We start from the raw sequence: 24589 nt of genomic DNA, 5'->3' as shown, positions 1-24589 counted from the left end.
TTCAGGGTATCAATTTTGATTTACCATATTTTCTATATTCTATATTTCTATATTTCTAGATTTTAGTGAATCGGTATGCGAGCTTTATCTTATGATTCGTAAGGTATACAGTGTCGTAATTTAATCTGTGCCAGAAACAGGTTTCTGTAAAACGTACTTCTTTTTTCGATAATTTTCACAAGTCGAAAATGATGGAGCAATTCTTTTAGATTCTGCTGACGTCCTCGCAATTTTCTATTTCACCTGTTTCTTTTTACAAACGCATACAAAGTCCGCTGTCTAGTCACCACTGAATTTTTAGACGCTCGTTCTACAGATTGTACATTTGCCGGAGGAAAGTGAATAAAACCAAAATAAATTTTCACAGCTTTCAGTACGAAAACCAAGCTTCCAAAGAATGAACGAAAGACCACCTAATCATTTCCAACAGTCGTATCAATCGAACGCAGCAACGTTCGCGGCACATCGGCCGCGAAACGAACGATCCCGTCGCTGAAAAACCATCGAGTCTTTCGTATATCCGGCTGATCGGCAAGAGACTTCCGTTCGCGAATCGAGCATCGGTGGGGAAACTGACCGAGCAAAGAGCGCGAGGGGGTGAAAAAAGCTGGGGAACGCCGGGCACGATAATCCCGGCGGGTTCCCGCGGCGAGAGGGAAAACGAGAAATTATTTTCAGAAACAATACCGCTCCGTTCGATCGCGCCGGCTCCGAAACCAAACACTTCCGGGAGCATGATTAATTTGTGAATACGATACGCAACGCAAACTCGGAAAGCTCTGTAATACGCGAGACACGTCGTGATTATCTGCTGTAAATACGTGTTCCTCCCACCGTTTCCGGTCGAGATGCGGCCTCTTCTCTCCGTCCCGTTCGAGCTTGTCAGCGTTCGCGCAGAGGGTTGGAACGGCACAGCATGTCGTTCGTTCCACGTTCCAACCCTCTCCTCCCGCCCCCGCCGCCAACCCCCGGCTCGCATCCGTCTTTCACCCTCCTCCCCCTCCCCTCCCCCCTAGTCGACGAGCTCATCGCTGTCATCAAGAGATTGCAGCTACGCCAGCATCCTCCTGGAAACCATCGTCGAGTCGCTCCCTCTCATCCCGCGAGCCACCCCCTGGCCCTTCACCGCTCCCCGACAGCCCCGCTTCGCGTAGGGGATGCCGCCGCGATGGTGGGGAAAGTGGACGTGGCCAGCGCAGGCCACGCCCCTCCCCCTCCCATCCGACGTCAGACGAAAGTTCGCTGGATATATTCGAGGGTGTCTCTCTGCCCCTCTGTCACTGACACACGGGGGTGGCTCCCCGTGCGTAGATGCCGGCAAATCTGAGCGCACCCCCGAGGGAGGTCAACGCGTACACGGAGCCCCGAGAGCCAGTCGTCGGATATCGTTTATCTCATCGGTGTCACTGCGTGACTGGACACCTCTTCGCGCGCATTTCGACCGATCCGTCGTTTACTACGGACTTCATCTACGACGTGGCTCTGCGTCCTCATCCTCCCGTTGAACTGCGCCGGTGATACGATCGCCCTTGAGACCGAACGACACCCGGCCGCGTGCCAAGAGGACGCGAGGACACCCTTTAACCATCGAAAGGGAACACAAAGTGCGCCGTGATCGACCGTGATGAGTCTCGGACGATCGCCGAAGACTTCGTAGCAGTCTTCGGGACTTCGGGACTTCAGTCTTGTGGGTGGTTTGATGTGTGACAATTTCGTACAGGAGACGACGACGCGACAGCGTTACGCACCCGGCTGAGCGGAGTCCTCTCGGCCGACGGAGGAGACTGCCATCGACGCCAGAGAATGTCCTTTGCTCCGGCTCTAGCTTAGAAAACGATTTACGAGAACAGTCTGTCGTCGAAGCACCCGAAGCGATTAATCGATTAATTGGCCAGTCCACGTACGTAACATGGTAGAGAGCACCTATGCGAGCGACTCGCCCAGATCGCGTTCTCCGATGACGGAGCCGTCGAGTCCTCTTCAAGATGGTCCCGGTATATCCGGCTACGGGCATCGCTATCTCTACAACTACTCGCCGGAGAGCCTGCAGCAGAAGCTGAAGAACAGCGACGAGCAGAACCGAATCGGGCCAAGGAGGCACGATGTCGACTGCGAGAAAGTCGTCTCCCGGAGTTCCCTGATCTCGGAGGAGATGCGGTTCAGGCAACGCGAGATCTCCAGACCGAGCTCCACGGCGACCATGTCCTCTCCCACTTCCGCCTTCACTATCGAGAACATACTCGCGCCCAGACCGATCGGTAACATGATACCCGGCAACACCGCCGGCCTCGGCTCCATCATCCAGAACCCGGAAGCTATGGGATCGAGGACCACGGCCGCCATGCACCCTCTTCAACAACAAATCCATCATCTGGCCTTCACGTCCGCCGATCTGTTTGGTAAGTTGCCGCACTCGTCGATTATGCATTTCTTCCTGGTAGAACGTTATCAAATCTAGAAGAGAACCTGCGGGAGATCGGTGGATCCACGGAGATCCTGCTGTAGTTCTCACTGATTTTTGTTTCACGATCTCGTGTTTCGAGCATCAAGTTGCAAAACAGTCGCAGAGAAATAAGAGATTTTACAGTTTTACGTATGACAGAGAACTAGACCGAGGATCCTTATGGGAAATAAAAAGAAACTTCTTTCCGTGGTAATTTCAGCCAACTGTTTCGCCGATTTTTGTCGTAACGTCGCGAAATCCGCCTAATTGTGACTCTGAACGGATGAAATCTGTAGAGCGCGAGGAGCTGCCCGCGAACGCGCGTGGCTTTGTCATTGCATGAATTTATCATTCGCGCGATGTTTACGCAGCGAACGAAAGACGGGGGTGGATAAAGCGAAGGAGCAAATGGAATAAAAAGCGGAAAAGCGACTTTGCCGTGAATATTCTCGAATCAAACGTCGGGCTGGCCCGTGATTCGCGCGGGTCGACGGCGAACGGTGACAACTTTTTCGCGTATTCCGTCGAGGCCGCGTAGCGGAAAAATGAAAGTCGGCACAAATCCTCGGAGGGCTCGACGCCGCGTTCTGGCAACGAAATTTCCTTTATGCCCCCCCGGGGGCTTTAAGTATTTCACTCGCGCGATAGAGTGAGAGAAAGAGAGAGAGAGGGGGGGGGGTGATAGAGCACACGGGCGCAGATTGGGGATGTGCGGGCCAGAAATCCACAATCCGTTTCCATCACGCGCGAACGATTTAGCTCCTTGCAATCCCGGCGCAAGGAAGATGAAAAACGAGGAACGGGAAAATATGCAAGCCCGCGCGAAAGAGACCGAGCGAGCCCGGTTGAAAGCACAAATACGCCCTTCGCGCATTTTTATGCGGCGACGTCGCCTCTAAGCAGCTTTCTCCGAGATTTTAAACCGAAACATCCCCCACGGGGCTTGCCCGTATTTCTCGCCCCTTGTTCACCGGGACAGCGTCGCAAGATGCCAAAACGATATTACAATTTAAACATTCCGTCGATATTCTTTCCGTTTTCAGTCGCGACTCCTGTCGCCAAATGGTGTTCGGAACGCGACCCGCTAAACTGTTTTCGGCCTGATCTACGGAAATACGGGTGCTTTACATTTCGTTTCCCTCTTCCGGGAATACTCGTGACTGGATTTCACGCGTTTCTAACAGATAATGAGTAGCCGCGATTTGCAATGGATGAAACGTTACGGGAATTCAGGGGTGCGCTACTCTCGACTCATTGAAATACTTTTTCTCTGGCTCGCATTTTCCGCGATTGATGCAAGAAAATTGCGCTGATATATTAATTAACAAATCAATTTCATTTTGCGCGGAGATTTGTTTCAATCGAATTTCCGTAACAAACGATATTTATGCTTCGACTACTTTAACGCTCCGCTGATGGGTTGCCATGTCTTAGAAAATTCGTATTCCTACTTTTATTGTGAAACTGAAATCCTTCTTTAAAGTACCACTCGCGCGTTAAATTGGAGACTGTAATAAGTAGACTGCGGATTTTATGCATTCTTGACAAAATGGGTAAGTATAATTTAAAGTAGTAGACATATTAAAAAGATTTAAGGGCACCAGCGTATTGGTCTCAGCTTAATAAAATAATTAAAAGAAGAAAGAAATTTTTATTTCGCTCCTGTGTCTTGTAATCAATGCAAATATTTTTGATCTTGCATATAGATCCGCAGCCTAGTAATAAGTAAACTCCGGATCTTTATGCGAAATAAAAAATTGCAAGACACAGTAGCTGAAAATATGAATTCATATTTTTCACTAATAATTTAAAAAAATAATATATCAATACTCTCATAGTCTTTTAATCTGTTCACTGTTTTAAATTGCACCTACTCTGCAACTGCATGAAATCCAGAGTCTACTAATACATATCTCAGACTTCTTCTAGATTGTTTAAACGCACCGATTTGAGCTTATCTCCACTAATTTCCTAAAGAGGAGAAAAAATTTAAATCTACATTTTTTTACCGGCATCAGAAGAGTAGAATTTCTGTTCGAAATCATCGTCGCGTCAGACTCGACGTCATACGGCAGGCGGTTAAATAAGAAATCGGGGGGTTAACTCATTTGCATCATAAGGAAATATGAAAAGGAGGCCTTTATCACCAAACTTTTTTTCTTCTTATATTTAAGTACAAAAATGACTACTAGTAAAAGAACTTCGTATTTCAGCATGATAAGAAAAAATCAGAATTACTACTTTTATCTCCAACAACACCGTCCATTTCTATTTTTTAGCTAACGAATAATGATAGTGACCAACAAAACTGAGCGTATGCTTACGGCTCCGGTGATAGTGACCAGGAGAATTGAGCGTATATATACGCTAATGATGCAAATGGGTTGAAGACAATAAGAAATCAGGCCAGAGAATAGCGGTGGATTAATGCTATGATAAAGCTCGGGGTATTTAGACTGTAAACGAGCTGGCCACAGACAGCAGTTTAATGTATGCCGTGCATAAGCAAACTGTATACGTTTGGAACAGTCGAGGGTGCGAACGAGCCATTAATTTCTAATGAACGCTGACACTTTGCGCTCGGCGCGGAACTTGATTTAGCGAATGAGATTGTTAGTAAACGATGCCCGACAATAGGAGAATTTCTCTTATCCGATGTTATTAACATTGCCGGTGTTTGTTCAGCCGCCGCATATCCGAGTTTGTATTCCGGCGGATACGTGGCAGCAATGGCGGCCGCCGGCGTTTCGCTGCACGGACAGCCGGCTTTCTACCATGCGGCTCATCCTTATCAAATAAATCCTAACGCGGCCGCTGTCGGCCCCATGGCGAAGAGGAAACGTCGCCACAGAACGATATTCACCGAGGAACAATTGGAGCAACTGGAAGCCACCTTCGATAAAACTCACTATCCGGACGTGATCCTCAGGGAGCAGCTTGCGCAGCAGGTCGATCTCAAGGAGGAGAGGATCGAGGTAAGGTCGAACAATCATATAAGCGACGGAGATTGCTTTTCTCTTCTACTTGTCGCGTAAACATGTCCCAGACGCTCGCTGAGAACTGTACCACTGTTCAGGAAATCGGAACACTTGCCGGCCACAAGTTTGTCGGGAGACAATGCTCACAATAATTGCGATAATATGTGCGGTGAAGTATTTATTTAAAGATACGGTCCGTAAACTTGAACCACTCGTTTATTCGTAGATACAATAAAAAACGGTTTTTTTCATATTCACCTGAGTCAGTGGTTCTTTTCGGCACCCCCTTGAATCTGAAAATAAGTTCTCGCACCCCCTTGGAAAATGTGTTTCTATTTCCTTATTCGGAAGAATACATCCATTGCAAGGTAATTTATTGAAATATAGATTTCCCATCGAAACTTCTCTCGCACCCCAGGTTGAGAACCACCGATCTAAGTAGTCTATTCATATCAAATGTATAGTCTTTCGCATTTACAGTACATTTATGTGTAAATCAAGTTAAACTGTAAAAAATGCTTCAAATTTAGTACTAATTTCTTACATTCTGCACAGAATATATCTATCACGTTGAAAACCAAACGAAGCTTCTTCCTCTTCGTGGTTAGGCAATGGTTGAGTGGGGACCGGTGCGTCGAGCGCTGCAGCGAGACGTAAACAAGAGAAATGAAAAATTCAAGACTTCCCGTTTTGTAATAATAATACTGTGACCATCGTTGCCCGCTGGCCGCGACTACCCTACTCTTCCCTACACCTACCACATTTACGTTGCACACCCAAACGCGGACTGTAGGGTTTCATTTTTCGCCATGTCTTGTTCCTCGGGCGTCTTTCCTATGGTTTTGCTGTTATAAAAGTAGGAGTATAAAAATTAATCCGATAGAGCTTCTGCGGGGCGAACTGGATCGAGAAATTGGATGACCGTTGTCCAAAATAGAATGAAAATTTGCGGGAGCTTCTACGGAACAAACGGAAAAACATGTAAAAGTTAAAAGTCAGTTTAAAAAATACCGAAACTATGTCAAATATTAATCCAGCAAAGAGGTGGACGTTTTTGTATCTACTGTGTATGAAGAAACAGAAATAAAGCATTCGCGTTACACCAAAAAAAAAAATTGAGAATATTTCACAAATTAGGTGCATAATCTTTTAGCCGGTAGTGTACAGAGATCGCAAGTTGCCGAGCGTCCACAAACTAAACAGGGACAAGGTAATTAGTGCACTACCTGATCTCCTATATGGAGGCCTAAATTGTATCTAGTCTTTACAGTTGCAAACAAATCATTTAATTAAACATCGAACTCAAACGGGCCGTTCACTTAAGGGATCACATCGAAAATAGTACAAGAACTGTAATTTCCAGTTACAGTGATTAGAAATTCTCTATTCTTTATCATCTCCCACAAGAAAAAAGAAAATTTATATTCACAGTGTTTACTCCATATTGTCCCAAATGTCTAGCCGATGAAAGTCCCAGAAGTACACTGCCGCGGGGCATTTCTCTGTATATGTCGCCAAGGCCTGGATGATAAACGTCGCGAAATTATTCCCACTACCCCGAGGTATATCCCACGAACCTAGGCCTTTAGAGCTTTGTCCTTTCCTACGTTCGGCGTGGATCAAAGAATCTCCTGGCCGATATATGTCCTGGCTAGACCCGTGTTTTGGACGTATATCGAGTAAACCGAGGTCTCCAAAGGCTGTGCAGTCGCAACAAACTAGAATCTTGTTTCGGTTTACAGGAAATGAATAACATTTAACCCTTTGCACTCGAAGCTATTTTAACTCGAAAACCATACATTTTTTCTGACCTGGAATATTTCCATTCTATGCATACAAGAGTCGTCGGACCAATACACCCAGTGGAACTGAAATTTTTCTTTTTCAGTGGGACTTTGAAATTGTGATTTTCTTTTTCATTTTATAATATACAAACAAATTTAATACTGTAAACAATATTTTCAATGGCGCCTCAGAGTCGTCGCTCGAGTGCTAAGGGTTAATAGATTCTGACTGTATAGTAGGTATTCCTCGCAATCATTTCCGCGGTGAACGGCATCAAATCCGCAGTCTGTTTGGAACATGAGCGAGAGTTATGCCAGCCACAGGACCGTGTCTCGCTGTTCCCGTGTCTCCCGAGCAGAACTTTTATGGATTGAATGCTATCCGAGGAATTTTACGGGCGAGGCTTCCCGCGACCGGTAGCCGCCTAAACTGACAAATTACTCGCTCGAACCTGAAAGAATATTAGGTTTCCGGTTGACAAACATTGACCGTTCGGATCTCTCCGCGGCGTTCGGGTCTCGGAGCCCCGCGTACAAATTTGTACCGACGACGAGACCCGCTGTTTCGAAACCCGGGCCGAAGAGAGCCTTGTGTTCCGTCGTCATAATTCTTTCACGAGGGTCATTAAAATTATTTGTGGCCAGTATTTATCGAGCGTCGTTCGACTTCGGCCAACAAGTTGCATGCTAGATTAAAAGCTTTGCGGCCGGTAATGTGTTTACTTCGACTGTGCATGTGCATGTGTGATCGGGCCCGCGCACGCATTCACCGTGCACGTGCGACGCGACCCGGGAACAACCCCGTACAGCACTCGTACGGCATTTAAACGGTGTAAAGGTCCGGGCCGCGTGTAACCATTAATTCGTCACGAGATATTTCCCGTTTAATCGAGGCGACTCGTTTTTGCTCCGCGGCGATCAACCCCCGACTGTTTGTAATGTTAGAATAAAACGCGGCTCGAAATCGGCTCGAGACAGAAGCGTGTGTGGCGACCCGCCGAACAATTTTCCAATGTTTTCTCTGTCAGGTCGTTGCGCATGACATTTCCGAGTTTAGAACGCAAACGGTTTTTCTCAAGAAATGATTAGGTCGCTGCGAAAAGTCTTGATGAACACGTGTTGCGTAATACCATTGGTTGTTTTTTGACCGGAGGTTTATTTTCACAGTGTTCTCGTCTATAAAAATAATTGTTCAAATTCAAGATCTGCGGTCTAGGAGTTTCACTCTGTGAAATTTCTGTTCGACCGAATGTCGTCTTCGAGGATGGGGCCTAACAATAGTCTAAGTGTAGATTCTTCGAGGGCACGAGAACGAGCGAGGAGGACTGCCATAAGGAGGCTAGAATAGACTTAGGACGGTGTCATTGAGACCGGATTGCCGGAAAAATCCTTTTCCGACGCAGTGTCCTAGTCCCGTTTAAAGGGATTGCCAAGGAGATCGATGCTCAGCTTCAGTTTCTTACTCCTCTCGGCCGCAGATGCTCTTTTCGGGACCGAAAACTCCTCGTTGAATTTTCCGTAATTGTACCGGGTGGTCTCCAACTAGTCGACGAGGTTTCCACGCGTAGGATTCCTTAACGAATTGTTTACGTTCAATAATCTATAGAAGATTCGTTTGTGTTCACTGTAGAAAATTGTACTCTTTAAAAAATAATCTTTTCGGAACAGCTCAACATTATTTGGTTCAGCTATTCGTGTAAATAGCGAGAAGCTTAAAATCATTGCTGGAAACAGTATTGATCCATCAATCCCTCAATTCATGAATTTAGTCGAGATTCGATTACCAAATCATATTTGATACCATGGAATTATTCGGTTAAATTGTTACGTGGAAACCGGTATTTTTATAACTTACGGACCGATCGAATGATCTACAACAGCAACGTTCGGGCAAATGTTAGGTGTACGAAATTAATTCGCAGAATTAATAGAAAACAGTGGGTTATTTTTGAAACTTTATCTACCGGGAGCCTAACAGGATTTTCTATAATTGTGCTGTGCCAAAAGGACGCTTAAAAATCTTCCTTTACACAATAATGCTAAACGAAGTTAGTAGATCACGTTGCTGGATGTGACTTGTTGGTTTACAATTGAAATTTGTTAGAATTGAAATAAAATTACGAGATAAGGTACATAATGTGTGAATTCTACGTAAATTGGTACAAGACTCTAGACGAAATCTAGCATCTATTCTATTGTTACTTCATTGGATTATGTCAGTGGAGCAGTTCATTTATCTCGATTTGTATTAACCTTAGAAATTAGGCTCGAAGGGATGACGAGGGTGTGTGCGTGCGGAAGGAGGAAATAAACTAGTTTCATGTTTATTATGTGCGAACCGACATTTGTACGGCTCGTTTCCTCGCAGCCAGATTCGAGGGTGAAAGAAAGAATTGTTGCGCCGCCGCGCGTTTCACGCGTCTCGATAACGAGCCCCGTTTGCACAGTGTAATCGTGATCCCGGGGCAAATACTAATACCGGGGCGATATCGCGCTCCCATTGGTGGCTCGCAATTTGCCCAAACAATCGTACAATCCCAAAGTCATTCACACTTATCGCGGCCGCGCAGCGGGCCAGGACCACCCGCGTGGTCGGCCCCGGCAAAAGAAAAATCTCCGAGGCCGCCGAGAGAGCCTTTAAAGACTTTGAAACAACATATACCTGCCGTGCACCTGCCGGCGCGGCGAGAGCAAGAGTTTCGGTGTTTGTACAGAATTAGTAGAAAGGCGACTTTTCAGACGGGAAAGTGGAAAAAAGCGGTGAAATAAAGGAAAAGACCGGGGAAACGGGCTCCGGGGACCAGGGGGGCCGGGGCCTCAAGCACTTCGCTCTGCTGTTTGGAAAGAAGCACGACGACTGTTTACACGCGCGACCGTCTCTCCTCTATCCCCGTGATTGCATCAACAGAATGCCAGAAACATGCCGCGGCGACAGGTGCTCGGGTAGAACGAAAATCGAGGCGCGAGGACGGCCGTCGAATGTCGCGCGAATTTTCCCAGTTTCGCGCTTATTAACCCTTGGCACTCGAATGGCGACTGTAAGGCGCCACTAAGAATTGTTGATCTTTATTAAAAATATTCTTTACAGTATTAAATTTGTTTGTATTTAATAAATTACTAAACATTTCGGTGTTATACTAGTAAGTTGCACCATTTTCAGAAGAAGTTAACTAGTTTTGGAGTCAAAACAGCTCCGAGTGCAAAGGGTTAACTCTGGGTTTACGGAGCACCAAAAGTGACTATTAGGGGGACCCATAAGTAATCGATTATTTTGAAATCTAAAACAAACTTTGTAGTAAATTCAAGTTTTTATTTCTTCATTTATTATATAATCTCCATCATTATCAAGGACAGTTTGCCATCTTTCCTGCAAATTTTCAATCCCCCCCTTATAGAAATCCAGGGTTCGTGAAGCAAAATATGACTCAAGGTGCCTCCTTACATCTTCTACAGAAGTGAATGTTTTATTTCTTAAATAATGCTCCAGAGATCTGAAAAGATGATAGTCAGAGGGAGCAATATCCGGTGACTACGGGGGTGCGGTAAAACTCCCCATTGCAATTCTTTGATTTTTTCCCGAGTGAGTTTCGCTGTATGAGGCCGGGCATTGTCAATTTGCAGTATTACATCTTTTCCGTGGACTAAAGATGCCCTCTTTTTCAATAATTCTGAATACAGCCGTTGTAATTGTTGACAATACAACTCAGCAGTAACTGTTTCTCCAGGTTTCGACAACTCAAAGTGAATTATGCCACGACAGTCCCACCAAATGCACAGTAACACCTTTCTAAGCGATAAGCTAGGTTTAGGGGTTGATATTGCGGTTTGATTTGCAGAAAGCCATTGCTTGGAACGCTTTATGTTATCATAAAGAATCCATTTTTCATCTCCGGTAACGATTCTGCTAAGAAATGGATCTCTACGAAATCTGGATAGCAATCAAGTGCAAATTGATCGACGAATATTCTTGTTGGTCTCGGATAATTGATGCGGTACACATATTCCTTGCCTATATGCACTTCCCATTTCGTGTAGGCGCCTTTGTATAGTTGACCATGTGGACCCACGGCTTCTCGATAATTCTTGTATACTTAATTTTGGATCAGCTTTCACTAGAGATTTTAGGGTGCCATTATCAAATTCAACTTGTCGTCCACTTCGAGGTCTGTCAGAGAGATCATAATCACCAATTACACTAATTTCATATTTGAACTGGTCTTTCGAATTTTTAAGGCTTCGAACCGAAACTCTATGAATAATTGAACCAACAAAATGAACTTTGCGAGAGTGTAAGAACTGGTGGAAATGTATGTAATTGGATCGAAAGTTCTTCCACATGATAGATGATTAACATGTAATTTGATCTCGGCTGAATTAATTTGACTGTCAGCCGATTCGAATTGATTGAACATGCCCGATTACTGGAATCGCGGGATGTTTATAGAAAAATGGGAAAAAGGAGAAGGAAAACAAAGGGTCGGGGAAAAAATCATGGAACTCTGGGAGAATGGGAAAGAGTGCTGGACAGCGGGGAATATGTAAATGCCGATATGGAACATTAAAAACATGCAACAGAAGCACGTCGCGAGACAATAAAATGAATCAAGGATTGTTGGAACTTGACGGTCAATCTGCCACGGTCAGATGACTTTGTCTCAATATCGTTCATTCATAAGAATAGTTACATAAGTCAGACAAAAGAAATTTTCCAGGAGAGTCATTGGAAAATTACCTAAAATTACCAATTTTTTTTTTATTATATATAACCAACTTAAAAATGTAAAATAATTTGTTGTTATTTAGATACTGGGCTAATTGTCATATACATTAGTTCTAAAGTAGACCAGAATTTATATATTTATTATTATAATTTTTTTTATAAATATATTTCGATTTGTCACTTTTCTTATGAATAGACTGCGGATCTTTATGCAAAATCAAAATTTTCTACCTGAATTGCAACAAACTGGAACGAAGTAGAAAGTTATTTTCTTTTTTAATATATTTAGTAGGCTGAAATTAATATAGTAGCATTATTAAGAATATCTAATTTTTCTACTGTTTGAAATTACGCCCACTCAATGGAAAAATTTTTCGCAGTAATCTCAAAATTTATCAACAGAAATTAATTTTTAGAATTGAATCCAAATTCGTGGCACCCCGTGCACGAGCGAAGAGTTAACGAAAATAATTTTATAAAATTACACGATTTGAACAATGATACGAGAAATTAGCAATTTGAAAGGCAGAAAATAGAAACGTAGCAGTGCGAGAAAGGACTCTTAAGTAATTAGACGGGAGATCAGCGGAATATCCGAAACGCCGAAGGTAACAACAGCGGAGGTATTGATTTTCAGGCTTCGTTTAAATCGAGTCAGACAAGCGTGAGGAACAAATGCTGATTTCGAATGTGGGATGAAGCCGTTTGATCTTCGCTAGCTCCCTTCCGCCTTGTTACGAGCCCCCCGCGATGAATACGACGCCGAGCAGGTAAAACGGGCTTATCAATTAAGCGCCGTGCCCGTTCTGATAGACGCCCGAGGTCTCTTAATAATTTTCCGATGCAATAACGAGAAACGCATAGACGGGACGTTTAGGCCGGTTCAACGGGATGCGTAATTGAGTCGCTGTGATACTCCGTAGTCGACAATCGATGCAGCTACAGCAGACACAATCGGACATAAGTCGAATAAGTTGATACAAATCGTTGGAAAGACATTTAGTTTTTACGTCCTTGAAGCGCCTTTGGAAAATATTGTTAGCAGCATCTCTAGTGTCTTGAATTTACACAAAAATTCATAAGCTTACACAAATGATCAATTTAGAAAAAAAGATATACCACCTCCGGTCGCATCGAATTTAATTTAATTTATATTCCGAGGGGTTAATATTTCATAAGAATTTGTCGCTATACCTCTTTCGTGGATCTCGAAAATTAACGTAAAACTGCGGAATGAGTAACGAAATCCACTTTTTTGAAAAGAGCAACTGCAAGAATTGTTCGGAATGATACTTTTTATGCACTTCTGGCTGTTAACAGTCTTCAAAACATAATTCAGGTTTTCAGCAAAGACGCGAGGTGTCCGAATATCACTGTAATTCACCGTATAATCTAATTACTAGACTGCAAATCTGTATGCAAAATAAGAATCGTATGCATTAATGGCAGCACATAGGAGCCAAATAGGAATTTATTTCTCACTTCAGTTGTTTTATTAATTTGTAATAAATGCATTGACACTCTCACATTTTTATATTCTTTTCATTCTTCCAAATTACGCCCACCCATTTTTGCAATAAACTGAATTACTAATTGCGTCATTCTGTATCAAGCTCTGAAATGAAAGGGGGTGGGGGACACGTAGGACCGCGAGGGGTTAAAAGGGCAAGCTCCCTTCACGATCGAATGTTTTCGATTGCAGGTGTGGTTCAAGAACCGTCGTGCAAAATGGCGTAAACAGAAGCGGGAGGAGCAGGAACATATGCGGAAGCTTCAGCTGGAGCAACGTCAGCGTACCGACGACAGCGTGCCGGTGGCCGCTGTCAAGGTCACGGACCACATGCTGCTGACCAGACAGCAGCAACAGCAACAACAACAACAACAGCAACCGGAACAAGACACCGACAGTTCGGACCTGGAAGTGGCGTAATCGGAATGCAGGCGTTAGACACTTTTTCACTGGCTGTACCGGAGGATCCGGTCTCCGAAAACGGAAGGGGATGTTTCCATCCTTTTTACAGCAGACATGTAAATACGGAATTAGGGTGTAAATACGTTTGTACATATAGCTTACGTTCGATGTGTATAATAGACAGTGAAATAAATTATTGAAACAAAACCGCAATCTTCTGTTTCTGCCTGCGGCAGAGTAATTATCGAGATGTTTTCTATGTTCAGATTAAACAATGTGTACGTGAATTGTTGTCGTTCAAACAACAGGTTGTAGCACTTCTGCACCTTTCCCGAGCGTCCCGATTTAGATGAAACGTTCATGATCGTTCGATAATTAACATTTTTCGTAGCTGTATTTTGTTCAGAGGAAAATTTAATCTGATTTCAATTTAACGGGTGGTGTAGCCTAGGATTTAATTTTTGGACCTCGTTTGGGATTTTTTTTTTTGTAAGAAATGAGAAGATTGTTTTGCATTGATTGTTTGCGCAAAAAATTGACTGTTATTTGAAGTACAGAATATATTTTTCCAATCGAAGATACTTAAAATCGTACGAGCTGCACGTTTTTCAAACGGGGTCGTTTTAAGCAAATTTTCATTCTGGCTGTCACCTGCTGTTCTGACAACAAATGTGATCGTTGTGCCACTTAATGCGAACGTTAGATAGCCTCGTTATTTTTACGAATCTACGTCAATTAGTTTGCAGACATGTTTTTTTTTTTTTAAAGAAAGTGTAACGAAAGGGAGTTGTTTTGCGTTTCTACACCAGAGCACACCCTTGAAGACGAGAGTGCAGAGTACACATAGACGTTTGGTGGTTTCCGTTTGCAGAGTTTTCGTGTTGCAGAGCAAGTTAAAAAAAAACCCCCGAAGCGATTTGAAACTTGCCCGGCGAGGCAATGTGTGCACTAATCACCGGTAAGAAATCATTTCTTGCGAGAATTTCCCGCAAATATTTGTACGGCGAAAGTCCCCCCTCGATTCCGGAGCACCCGGTACACCGAGTGTAATCTCGTTACAGAATGGATCAGTGATTAAAATCCCTCGGCAGACTGGCGTCGTAGCGGCTGAACTTAGTTCTACGTGCCTCGACGATTATATTATTAGTATTGTGCGATAGGGGTGAAAGAGCACCTGGCTGAGTAGCGGTAACTCATGGACACCGCAAGTTCGCCGAGTTCCGGGGAAGCAAGTTCTGGTAAGTACATAAATCCCGAGGGCGAGCTAGGAACTAAGACGGTTGGTTCTCTTGCGGTGCAAGTTTAATAGGTTCCACGCCGCCGTCGCTGCACTGAGACCTAAAGACGATCGACTTAAACGCGGCTTCTTTTATTTCCGCCGCGGGAGAGCTTTTTCTTTTCTTTCAATTATTCAAAAGTCGCTAACTTCGCCGCTCTCCCCGACAATTGTTTGCTTGGCCGCGCGGGCTCCGGTCTCCTCTTCAGCTCCCTCCGCCAGCTTGGGATTCGCCAACTCGTCCTTATCGAACTTTTCACTTAACCCTCCATCCGTCCCTCGTGGCAATTTGACACATTTTTCACCTGATGGACGATGTTATTCTGCCATTCGCAGAACAATTCATCCGAAACATATTGTCACGTGCGGTGGTTCGACCGCCAACGAGTAAACCCTCAGATGAAGAAATATTATGAATTATTATGGAAGTCCGATGATGCCACGCGAGGAGAATACGTTAAAAATTCTACGCGGTTAGGTAGCGCGGAAAACGACTCCAACTTATCTTCCTGCAAAATACACAAGATGAAGATCAGTTTACACCCTGAGAACAAACAGGAGGGTTGTCCAATTATGCCAAATTATAAGAAAAGACCTCGACTTCGTAGTAAAAAGATCCTGTCGACACACAGCTGACTAGTCAGGAGACATCGAGAAGATTAAAAGATGCAAGGTAGAGACTCCTGAGCCAGCATCTTTGAGAAACAAAGGACTGTCCATCTTATAAAAAGGGAATCAACTCCTCAAAGTCAGTTCATTCCGTTATGAAAGTTCAGTCAGTTCACTCAGTAAAAAACGTTCGTTCAGTTAGTTACGTTCAGTCAGTTATAAAAGTCCATTCAGTTATAAACATTCACCCAGATATAAACAGTAGTCAACGCAGTCCAGTTCGGTTTTTAGTTTGAAGTTCCGCGAAGTTCTTGCTCCGCGAGAAACCCAGCGACTCGGTAATACTAATATTATTGTTATTATTGTCATAAACGAAGTACTTGTAAGCACTCTAGTATATGCGCTGTATAAACCCTATTTGTAAAATCAAATTTGCAATCTCTGATTCAGAACCACACTTTGAATAAATCAGTAATTTTGTTGTTTTCAAAATAAGGGTAGAAACTTATTTCAACAATCCTCAATTTCCCGAACCGTAGCCGGTGTATGCAGGTTGGTTCGAAACTGCGTCCTATCCTCTTAAAATCATAATTCATCCCAAAATCATAACAATATACGGGAGGAGTATCGTAACGTGGCGTCTTCAAATAACAAATAATAAGTTAGACGAAAAAATTGCTCAAACAAATGTTGCATACAGTGCTGCAATCCATTTTTCGTTAGTTTGCTTTTTTATGGAGATACGAATATTATGATACTCCCAATATTTCTTCTCGAATTCGGTGTAAAGCACAAAAATTAATTTTTTTTTTTGTTCGAAAAGTTGACCTTTGCAAATTTTTTTCCCAAAAACTCTCCGACTACTCGGAACCTAGGGAAAAATTCCCTAAGTTCGCGTAATGTATTATATCATCCTAGTCCTTGAACGAAAGACTGTTTAGTTTCACATTTTCATCATTATTAAAATAAAGGTTGCAGCAACATGAAAATATAAAATTAGACTTCACGCTCGCAGATTTTTTAGTATAGTTATACAATATGGTTGATACGAAACGTTGTTGGCACGGTTTACGACAGATACGGTTACAAATGTTTTTCAAGAAAAGACGCGTTTCACAATTGTTTACGAAACATTTAATATACACATTCTTTGTGAAAGCGGAGTCTAATGCATTAAACGGAAGTTTTCCTCTGCTACATACGTTTCCTTTGAATGTCGGCGCAAAGCTTAACTAAAAAGGGGACTTCAGTACACAGAAAATTACAACATTTTGCAGAGTGCTTTAACGAGAAGATCATTATTTTTCGCCACTTTGTAGTAGCCTTGTAGTGCTTTCTAGCTACAAATACAGTAAAAGGTGTTCTGAAAATCGAACAACATCATCCTGAATATTCAAAAGTGGACTGCTATGCACAATGGGGACTAAATGGAAATTTCATTGTTCCTTCAATAATTTGACTAAGCTGCAACTTGTTCATTGAAAATCTTAAATTCTTTCGATCTGTCTCCTGCTTGAAATTGCACCTGCTAGTCATAAGTAGACTGCGGATCTTTATGCAAAATATAAAAATGTTCTGCAACAATTGTGGACAGTAGGAATTAAAATTCATTTCACCCCTTAATAGATCTTTTACATTGAAAACGTCATAACAATATTCTTAGATTTTTACATTTTATCCATCCAATTTCTTCATGGATGCATAAAAATCCGAAGTCTAGTCACAAGATTTCAATATTTACACAATTTCCATATTTCCAACAACAAGGCAGACGCACAAAGACCGAAGCATTGACTCAATCAGCGCCCTTGCAACACATCTTATCGATGGTCTTAGCAGTTTCCTGCCTCCTGCCCTTCCACTTCCTCATCTGCCTCTTCTTCTCTTCGTCGAAGGGGCACTCGATCTTGGTGATCCTCGTGTCCCTCTTCTTCTCGGCCCTGCCGATCGGCAGCGTGGTCGGGCCAACGTCGATGACCTTCAGAATCTCGATGGGATTCAGTGCAAACTGGCTGCACTCGGGCGAGCCAACGGTGAGCACCAGGATCGTGATGAACTTGTAAAAGTACGTGGCCCTCAGCAAGTACACGGCGCCCTCCCCGTAGGTGAACAACGGTGGGCCGAACGAGTTGACGTCGCAGACGTAGTACGCGCCGCAGAACTTGAAGATACCGAGGCAGGAGCTCTCGCAGGTGAGAATGCCGAATTTATACTTGAGGAACATCTGCTCGAGCGACTGCCAGAGGTATCTGTTCGACTTGGAGTATAGCCTGCCGCAGATCGCTGGCAGCACGTTCGCCTCGAACATGGTCTCCCCTATAGTGAAATGGCTGGTCAGATACCTGTTCCAGCAGTTGACGTGGCTGTACTCGTTCTTGGTCGCCTTGAACTGCGCCTCCAGTTTGCTGTGCGTGTAGTACCGGTCGCCGCACATCACGATCACGTCCAGGGTCTTCGAGCTCCAGTACTCGGGTGCCATGATCCTGGTCATGCCAGCGCAGACCACGTAACACGCGTACGTCTGCATCCCCCGGTTCTCCCTGTCGAACATGCCGTCGGTGATGTGCAGCTCGCCCCAAAGGGAGAACAGCTTGTTCGACTCTTCGACGACGTATTGGTGCCAGCGCATCTTCCCGGTGCCGGGCTCCTTGCTCTTCTTCTTCTGGGCAATCGGCGTGCACTTGGCCCAGCTGATCTTGTACAGCTTCAGCCAAGTGGGCTTCTCGATCGCGTCCTTCAGGTCTCCCTCCTCGTGCTCGATCGTACACGCGTCTCTCACGTCCAGAGGATCGAACGGACAGTCATCGATCGTTTTCCTCGCCACCAGCCGTTGGGCCGGCTTCGGAGCCGTTCTCTGGAGCAGCTTCAGGTTGTGGATCTGGCAACAGAGGTGCGTCACGTGGTAGATCTGCACCGTGAAACACCTCTCCTCCCATTCCACCTCCTCTTCGGGCTCGGCTAGAGGCGGAGCGTCTTCTCCCAGCAAGACCACCTCGGGTACAGCCGTTTCTTCTTTAACCCTCTGCATCTCCGATTTCGGAATCATGTAGACGTACGCTCTCAGCATCAGTATCATCAGGTGCCTCCTCAGCGAATCCCTCGAGCAGAACTTCAGGATGCAAGCAAAGCTGGAGGAAATTTCGGAGGAAAGTTATTTCAAATATTTGAAATGAAGAGCAACTCTCTGGGGATAACATTGTTATTTTGACAATCTCAGGGAACATAGAGTAAAATGTTAGGCGTACCCGTTGTCGTTCCAGAAACCGAACTTGTCGCAACGGTACGGGTTGTACATGTACCAGAAGAGGTTGTCCTTCCAGAAGGCCACGCAGAATCGCGAGGTGCGGAAGATGCAGTTGCGGTAGCGGATCTTCAGCTTGTCGAACCAGTCCTCGATCTTCTTCACGCCCGCGTGCACCGGGGATCGTTGACTGTTGGTCATCTTCTCCGCGCCGAGCTGCAGCTGAACGTTCATCAGATCCTTCCGTTCCAGTTTCGCCTTCCGCTTCAAGTTCGGCTCCTCGTAGTCGAAGGTCACGCCGGTTATCACCGGCACGTCGTTCATCTCGCGAAGCAACTCCACCTCGATGCTGTACTTGTAATTGTACACGACGATGTCGTCCAGCCGCTGCTTCGGTTTCACGTTGAGCATGCCCATGTGCGTGTACAACATCCACGCGTGCTCGTAGATGTAGTCGATATTCGCGCTCCACGCGTATTTGTATCTTTTAATGACAACCGTAGGGTGGCCCGTGAATCACTTTCAACGCGTACCTTCAATCTTTTGTGCCAGAGTTTTAACCCTTAACGGACCAATGCCGCCATATAAGCGGCATGACACTTTTACTTACCGAGTCACAAATTAAAAAAAAATAAAATATAAATATATGCAGGGTGTTTCATCTGACTCGAGCATCTATAATATCTCGCTTGTTTTTTATGATAAAAAAATATTATGGTCACGCGAAGGTCATAATATTACAGGTTGGATTCGTCTTGACCTCGGCTATCATATGCCGATAATAAAAATATATCGTTTAAAAAAACTTCGATGACCTTGAAATCTCAAAAAATATAACATTGAACACATTTTTTTGCCTATCATAATATTCGCCCCTCCGAACCAACTAATGTGTTCCTCTGAAATGTTCTTCTATCATCAAAAACAAGCGGGGTAGTTTAGATGCTCGAGTTAGGTGCAACACCCTGTATAAAATAAAATATAAATATTTTCCTTTCTATACTTGATATAAAAATGTTGAGTCCGCAGTTTCTCTTCGTATGAAAAATAGCTTGGACCTGGTGGGAAGTAAACTTGAAATACTTCCGGACCGTTAAGGGTTAAAATTCTTTCTCCGGACATTTATTCTCAAAATCAGTGCTGTATCATTCTGACACAGATAGTATACGCTCGTTATTTTAACCCTTTGCACTCGGATGTCCCTTCCAAGGGGACATTGAGTCTAGAATCGATGGCTCCGAGTGCAAGGGGTTAACTTTTCTCTGAATAAATCTTATTGCTCAAAGTGAGCACTATTGTGATCATTCAACATGGCGTTCAGTTAAATTGTTTTTCTAGAAGACCAGACAAATTTCAAAATTGTGTTCTCAAAAGCAGTGCTGTATCATTCTGACACAGATAGTATACGCTCGTTATTCTAACCCTTTGCAATCGAATGTCCCCTCTAAGGGGACATTATGAGTCTAGAATCGATGGCTCCGAGTGCAAGGGGTTAACTTTTCTCTGAATAAATCTTATTGCTCAAAGTGAGCACTATTGTGATCATTCAACATGGCGTTCAGTTAAATTGTTTTTCTAGAAGACCAGACAAATTTCAAAATTGTGTTCTCAAAAGCAGTGCTGTATCATTCTAACACAGAGAGTATACGCTCTTTATTTTAACCCTTTGCACTCGGATGTTCCCTCCAAGGGGACATTATGAGTCTAGAATCGATGGCTCCGAGTGCAAGGGGTTAACTGTTCTCTGAATAAAGCTTATTGCTCAAAGTGAGCACTATTGTGATCGTGATCATTCAGCATGGCGTTCAGCTAAATTGTTTTTCTAGAAGACCAGAAAAATTTTAAAATTGTGTTCTCAAAAGCAGTGCTGTATCATTCTAACACAGAGAGTATTCGCTCGTTATTTTAACCCTTTGCACTCGGATGTCCCCTCCAAGGGGACATTGAGTCTAGAATCGATTGCTCCGAGTGCAAGGGGCTAACTTTTCTCTGAATAAAGCTTATTGCTCAAAGTGAGCACTATTGTGATCGTTCAACATGGCGTTCAGCTAGATTGTTTTTCTAGAAGACCAGAAAAATTTCAGAGCAATCTACAACGGAAACTGTTTACGGTGTTGAAAAGGGAGAATACCTCAACTGTGTTTTAGCGAGAAGGGCGACGATGGCCTGGTAGAAACAAAACTTCCACGTTTTTCGGCGTTGACGCATCAGCCCCAGCTCCGGCAAATGCATGCCCCGCAGGCCGTGGATACAACCGTCGGCGTAGATCTTGCTGACCTTCCCCTTCGACGGTAACTCGAAAACGATGTAATCACCGTCGACTAATCCCGGGTGTTCGCCGGCAGCCCGATCGACTAGCCACTCTTTGGCGAGCGTCGGACAAACAGGCGGTATCCTCGCGTGGCCTAATTCCTTGCGGTCGGAATAGTCGTTGTTGGGGTCGTCGAAGGGGGCGTCCTCGTCATCCGATGCGCAGGGGAACAGATCCTTCCTCTCCTTCCGTTTCTGCCGATTACGTTCTCTCATCTCGTTCACCAGGTCTCGCGTGGTGCACGGCCACATTCCTGGCCATTTGCCGCTGTCAGTTTTCTTCACCTCGGAAGCTATGTCCATGTCTGACCTTGACACGTGCACCTGCAAGGTAAGGTCTTCAAATAAGCCTTGACGTCGATCGATTATTAACGCTGATCAACGTCTTAACACTGACCAACCGTTAACCATTTACTGATGAATGTTGTCCCTATGACGGGAATTATTATTCTCGAATAGTTTCGAACAATCTTTTATCAAATATATATTCGAATTAATTCAACTTTTATATTAAGTTGTTGCGTATGACATGTCTGACTTGTAAGGTTGTCAAGCGCTACTTTTAACACTAAACCTACCACCGCAGGTAAAATTACCGATTCCAGATTTTTTATTTGATAATTACCGCACAAAATCCAAATAAATTCAATCTCGCCATTTTTAAAAGAGAAGTATCAGTTACTTTTAAGGTTCGATAGGTTTAGTGTTAAATAACTTTATTCATCAAAGTAAGCACATTGTAATCGATGTATTCCGTTAATGAATTACAAGATTATTGATTGTATTACGGTAGGAGCGGAATTTTTTGGCCATTTTCGAAATTGTCGTCTCCGTGTCGCAGTTTTCTTTTACCAGTATTAATAGCTAGTTTATATTCATATTTGGAAATTTGTCGAATTGAGAGGTTTTTAAGATCTGTTTCCACCAAGATAAGTAGGATGTCACTCGATCGAGAAATGTACGAACCGGCAAATTGGCACGCATATTTTTCCAAATTCGGATCATTTTCGAGCGATCCATCTTATCCGGCAAGTCCTGTTTATCCTGGAAAGCGTTAAGGGGCAAGCATTCGTGCGGCGTCGCTAAGTCCTCCTCCGATTTAACTCGAGGAAACTTCCGGATCTGTGCCGGTTTCCTCTGTTTAAATATGTCATCCCTCTCCAATTGTACTTGCTCGTCCAAGAACCTGAAGACAACAACAAATTTCGTGGAAACCCTACACTCTTCCACCATGATTTCCATTTTTCTCGCTGCAATGTGTTATTTACTGCTATCAAATAAATTTCCAGAACCGATTCCGAGTAACAAGGAGCTTATTATTTCCTCTTCAACAATTTAGTACTTAACGCTAATAAAATAAAATTCGCTGTACGTCATTGCTTAGAGTTCATAGAGCGCAGCATTGTACTCGGGGAATTTCTAATTTTTCTATAACAATATTTTTGTTCGTATTCCATAAGCGGATACATTGCATTTAGTAAAATGTTATAGCTCTGTTCTTGAAATAAATGCTGGCAGCGAACGTGTTGAACAATAATTTAAAAACTGAAACTGGCTTATCGCGTCGAAATTTAATTCTCCGTCAGAATTAAAAAACAATACTGTCCGTATACGAAACGAGAAGTCGTTGTAAAACGAACACTGTGCAATTTCGTACGGAAGACAAAAGATAATGGTTTTTCTACGTCCTCTAAGCTGGTGGCATTTTTTCGCTCAAGGTCATTTGAAGGTCACGGCGTATCAGGTCATCGAACTCTTCTCGATTTGTGCTACAACGTCGCATGACGGATAAACTAGTGTTGACCAGCGAAAATATGACAACTTTTTATATACGCAGAAATAGCGGAGATGTTAAAAGGAAGATTTAATTGTCACTTTTCTCTTACGCGTTCATGAAAATCTCCCAGTTAGGCTTGTTGTCGCATTTCCATCTTTTCTCCGTGCATTTCTTCATCGAAAACCGTCGCTTCTTCTTCTTCTTGGTTCTGCTTGCCGCGTCTTCCGATTTCGTCTGTCCTTCGGTTGCATCTTCGACCTCGGCCGCTTCCTCCGTGACGTCTGTGTCCGGTGCATCGGTCTCCGGTGCATCGGTATCCGGTGCATCGGTATCCGGTGCATCGGTGGTGGTGTCACCGGCGTCGGTCGTGGTATCCTCCTGTTCCTCGTCGGCCATGTTTGCTCAGGCTGATGTATTTTACTCGATCACATTTATCGTGGATTTGTCGAATGATTCACATTTCCGATGAAATAACGGGCCGAAGCGGATCATTGCATCGCGCTAATGAAATTCTGTACTTTGCAATTTAATGGAAATTAGTCTAGTCGATAATATCGTTCGACTAGATCATCGCCGGCCGCTGAATACTTTCGTCACATCGTAAATACCGCTGTCGATGATTTCGATCGTAATTTCCAATTCGGGGTTGTAACCCGATAACGATAAGCCCCGCGCGATGACATTTGAATATTCCCGACACGATCTGAATTTTCCGCCGGAACACTACAACGACTATTTTTCAGGTTCGATGGGCTGATTGACAAATCATTTCGTTCGGTACTTCGATCAGAAATAAATATAAATGTCCCTAGTCGCGCTGCCATTGTTCACGCTCCGTTCACGTTGTTAAAAACACACGGTGGACCACGTAACAACGTGCAACGTTTAAAGGTATCACAGTCTAGAACAACTGGAAATAGGGGAAAACATTTTGTTAAATCTGCCATCATTTTCACCTGTAGACATTATAAAAATTCGCTACATTTTATTAATTTTACCCTTATGTCAATAACCCAGGTACAAACTTTCAAATTTTTCTTGTCACTTCTTTAATATTTTTGTTGACAAAGAGACTTTCATGTTTGTTTCATAAATTAGCGAAAATAAAATCATTTTTCACTCACGCCAGGGGAATTCACTCGAATTGAGGGGAATACAGTTACCCTCCCTCTGCCAGTACCGTCACGTGACCGGGCCGTGGCGGAAGCGTGGGGGGAATAGCGTCGTGGAAGGAGAATCTGACTCTGACTCGCTGAAAGCATAGCGCACGAAGGGTTAAACACTTTTTGGTTGCACTGTGGTTCTTTTCAACGAGCTCGGAATAATAAAAGAGTATTTTTAAACCGCTTAAACGTTCCCACTTTTCTACATTTAATCCACTCGATCGTAAATGCATAAAATCACAGTCCCCCGCTAACCAGCGTGAAAAAAAATATTCGCACATTTTTGTGAACAGCGCATATAATGAAATGATTGCAGGGGCCAGAGTCTTTCATCTTGCGCGCCGAGGAAAGAGCTGCGATAAAACGTTCCGTGTCT

General features: G+C 43.8%; 2 protein-coding genes across 2 annotated transcripts; one reads left to right on the top strand and one right to left on the bottom strand.

Moving 5' to 3' along the window:
- Positions 1–1909: 1909 nt before the first annotated feature.
- Positions 1910–13870, top strand: Gsc (goosecoid homeobox). Its single transcript, XM_076790474.1, has 3 exons — positions 1910–2399; positions 5129–5418; positions 13628–13870. The coding sequence occupies exons 1-3, from the start codon at positions 1910–1912 to the stop codon at positions 13853–13855; spliced, it is 1008 nt and encodes a 335-aa protein (XP_076646589.1). The 3' UTR covers positions 13856–13870.
- Positions 13871–17517: 3647 nt separating this feature from the next.
- Positions 17518–23446, bottom strand: LOC143355858 (uncharacterized). The gene is made up of 8 exons (XM_076791025.1): positions 23160–23446; positions 22240–22459; positions 22042–22137; positions 21689–21703; positions 21095–21597; positions 18968–19447; positions 18715–18850; positions 17518–18663 (listed from the first exon to the last, which is right to left on the bottom strand). The coding sequence occupies exons 1-8, from the start codon at positions 23444–23446 to the stop codon at positions 17518–17520; spliced, it is 2883 nt and encodes a 960-aa protein (XP_076647140.1).
- Positions 23447–24589: the final 1143 nt, after the last annotated feature.

This window comes from Halictus rubicundus, chromosome 7, assembly GCF_050948215.1.
Source record: "Halictus rubicundus isolate RS-2024b chromosome 7, iyHalRubi1_principal, whole genome shotgun sequence".
In the NCBI taxonomy this organism is placed as follows: domain Eukaryota; kingdom Metazoa; phylum Arthropoda; class Insecta; order Hymenoptera; family Halictidae; genus Halictus; species Halictus rubicundus.
This window is presented reverse-complemented; position numbering and strand designations above follow the sequence as displayed.

What these genes read in the sequence shown, in the direction of transcription:
- Gsc (XM_076790474.1), top strand. Translation starts at nt 1,910, where the DNA reads ATGGTAGAGAGCACCTATGCGAGCGACTCGCCCAGATCGCGTTCTCCG. An exon ending in CACGTCCGCCGATCTGTTTG is followed by an intron (nt 2,400 to 5,128) that starts GTAAGTTGCCGC and finishes GTGTTTGTTCAG; the next exon opens with CCGCCGCATATCCGAGTTTG. An exon ending in TCAAGGAGGAGAGGATCGAG is followed by an intron (nt 5,419 to 13,627) that starts GTAAGGTCGAAC and finishes TTTCGATTGCAG; the next exon opens with GTGTGGTTCAAGAACCGTCG.
- LOC143355858 (XM_076791025.1), bottom strand. Translation starts at nt 23,446, where the DNA reads ATGGCCGACGAGGAACAGGAGGATACCACGACCGACGCCGGTGACACC. An exon ending in TGGGAGATTTTCATGAACGC is followed by an intron (nt 22,460 to 23,159) that starts GTAAGAGAAAAG and finishes TGTTGTCTTCAG; the next exon opens with GTTCTTGGACGAGCAAGTAC. An exon ending in GGTTTCTGGAACGACAACGG is followed by an intron (nt 18,851 to 18,967) that starts GTACGCCTAACA and finishes AATTTCCTCCAG; the next exon opens with CTTTGCTTGCATCCTGAAGT.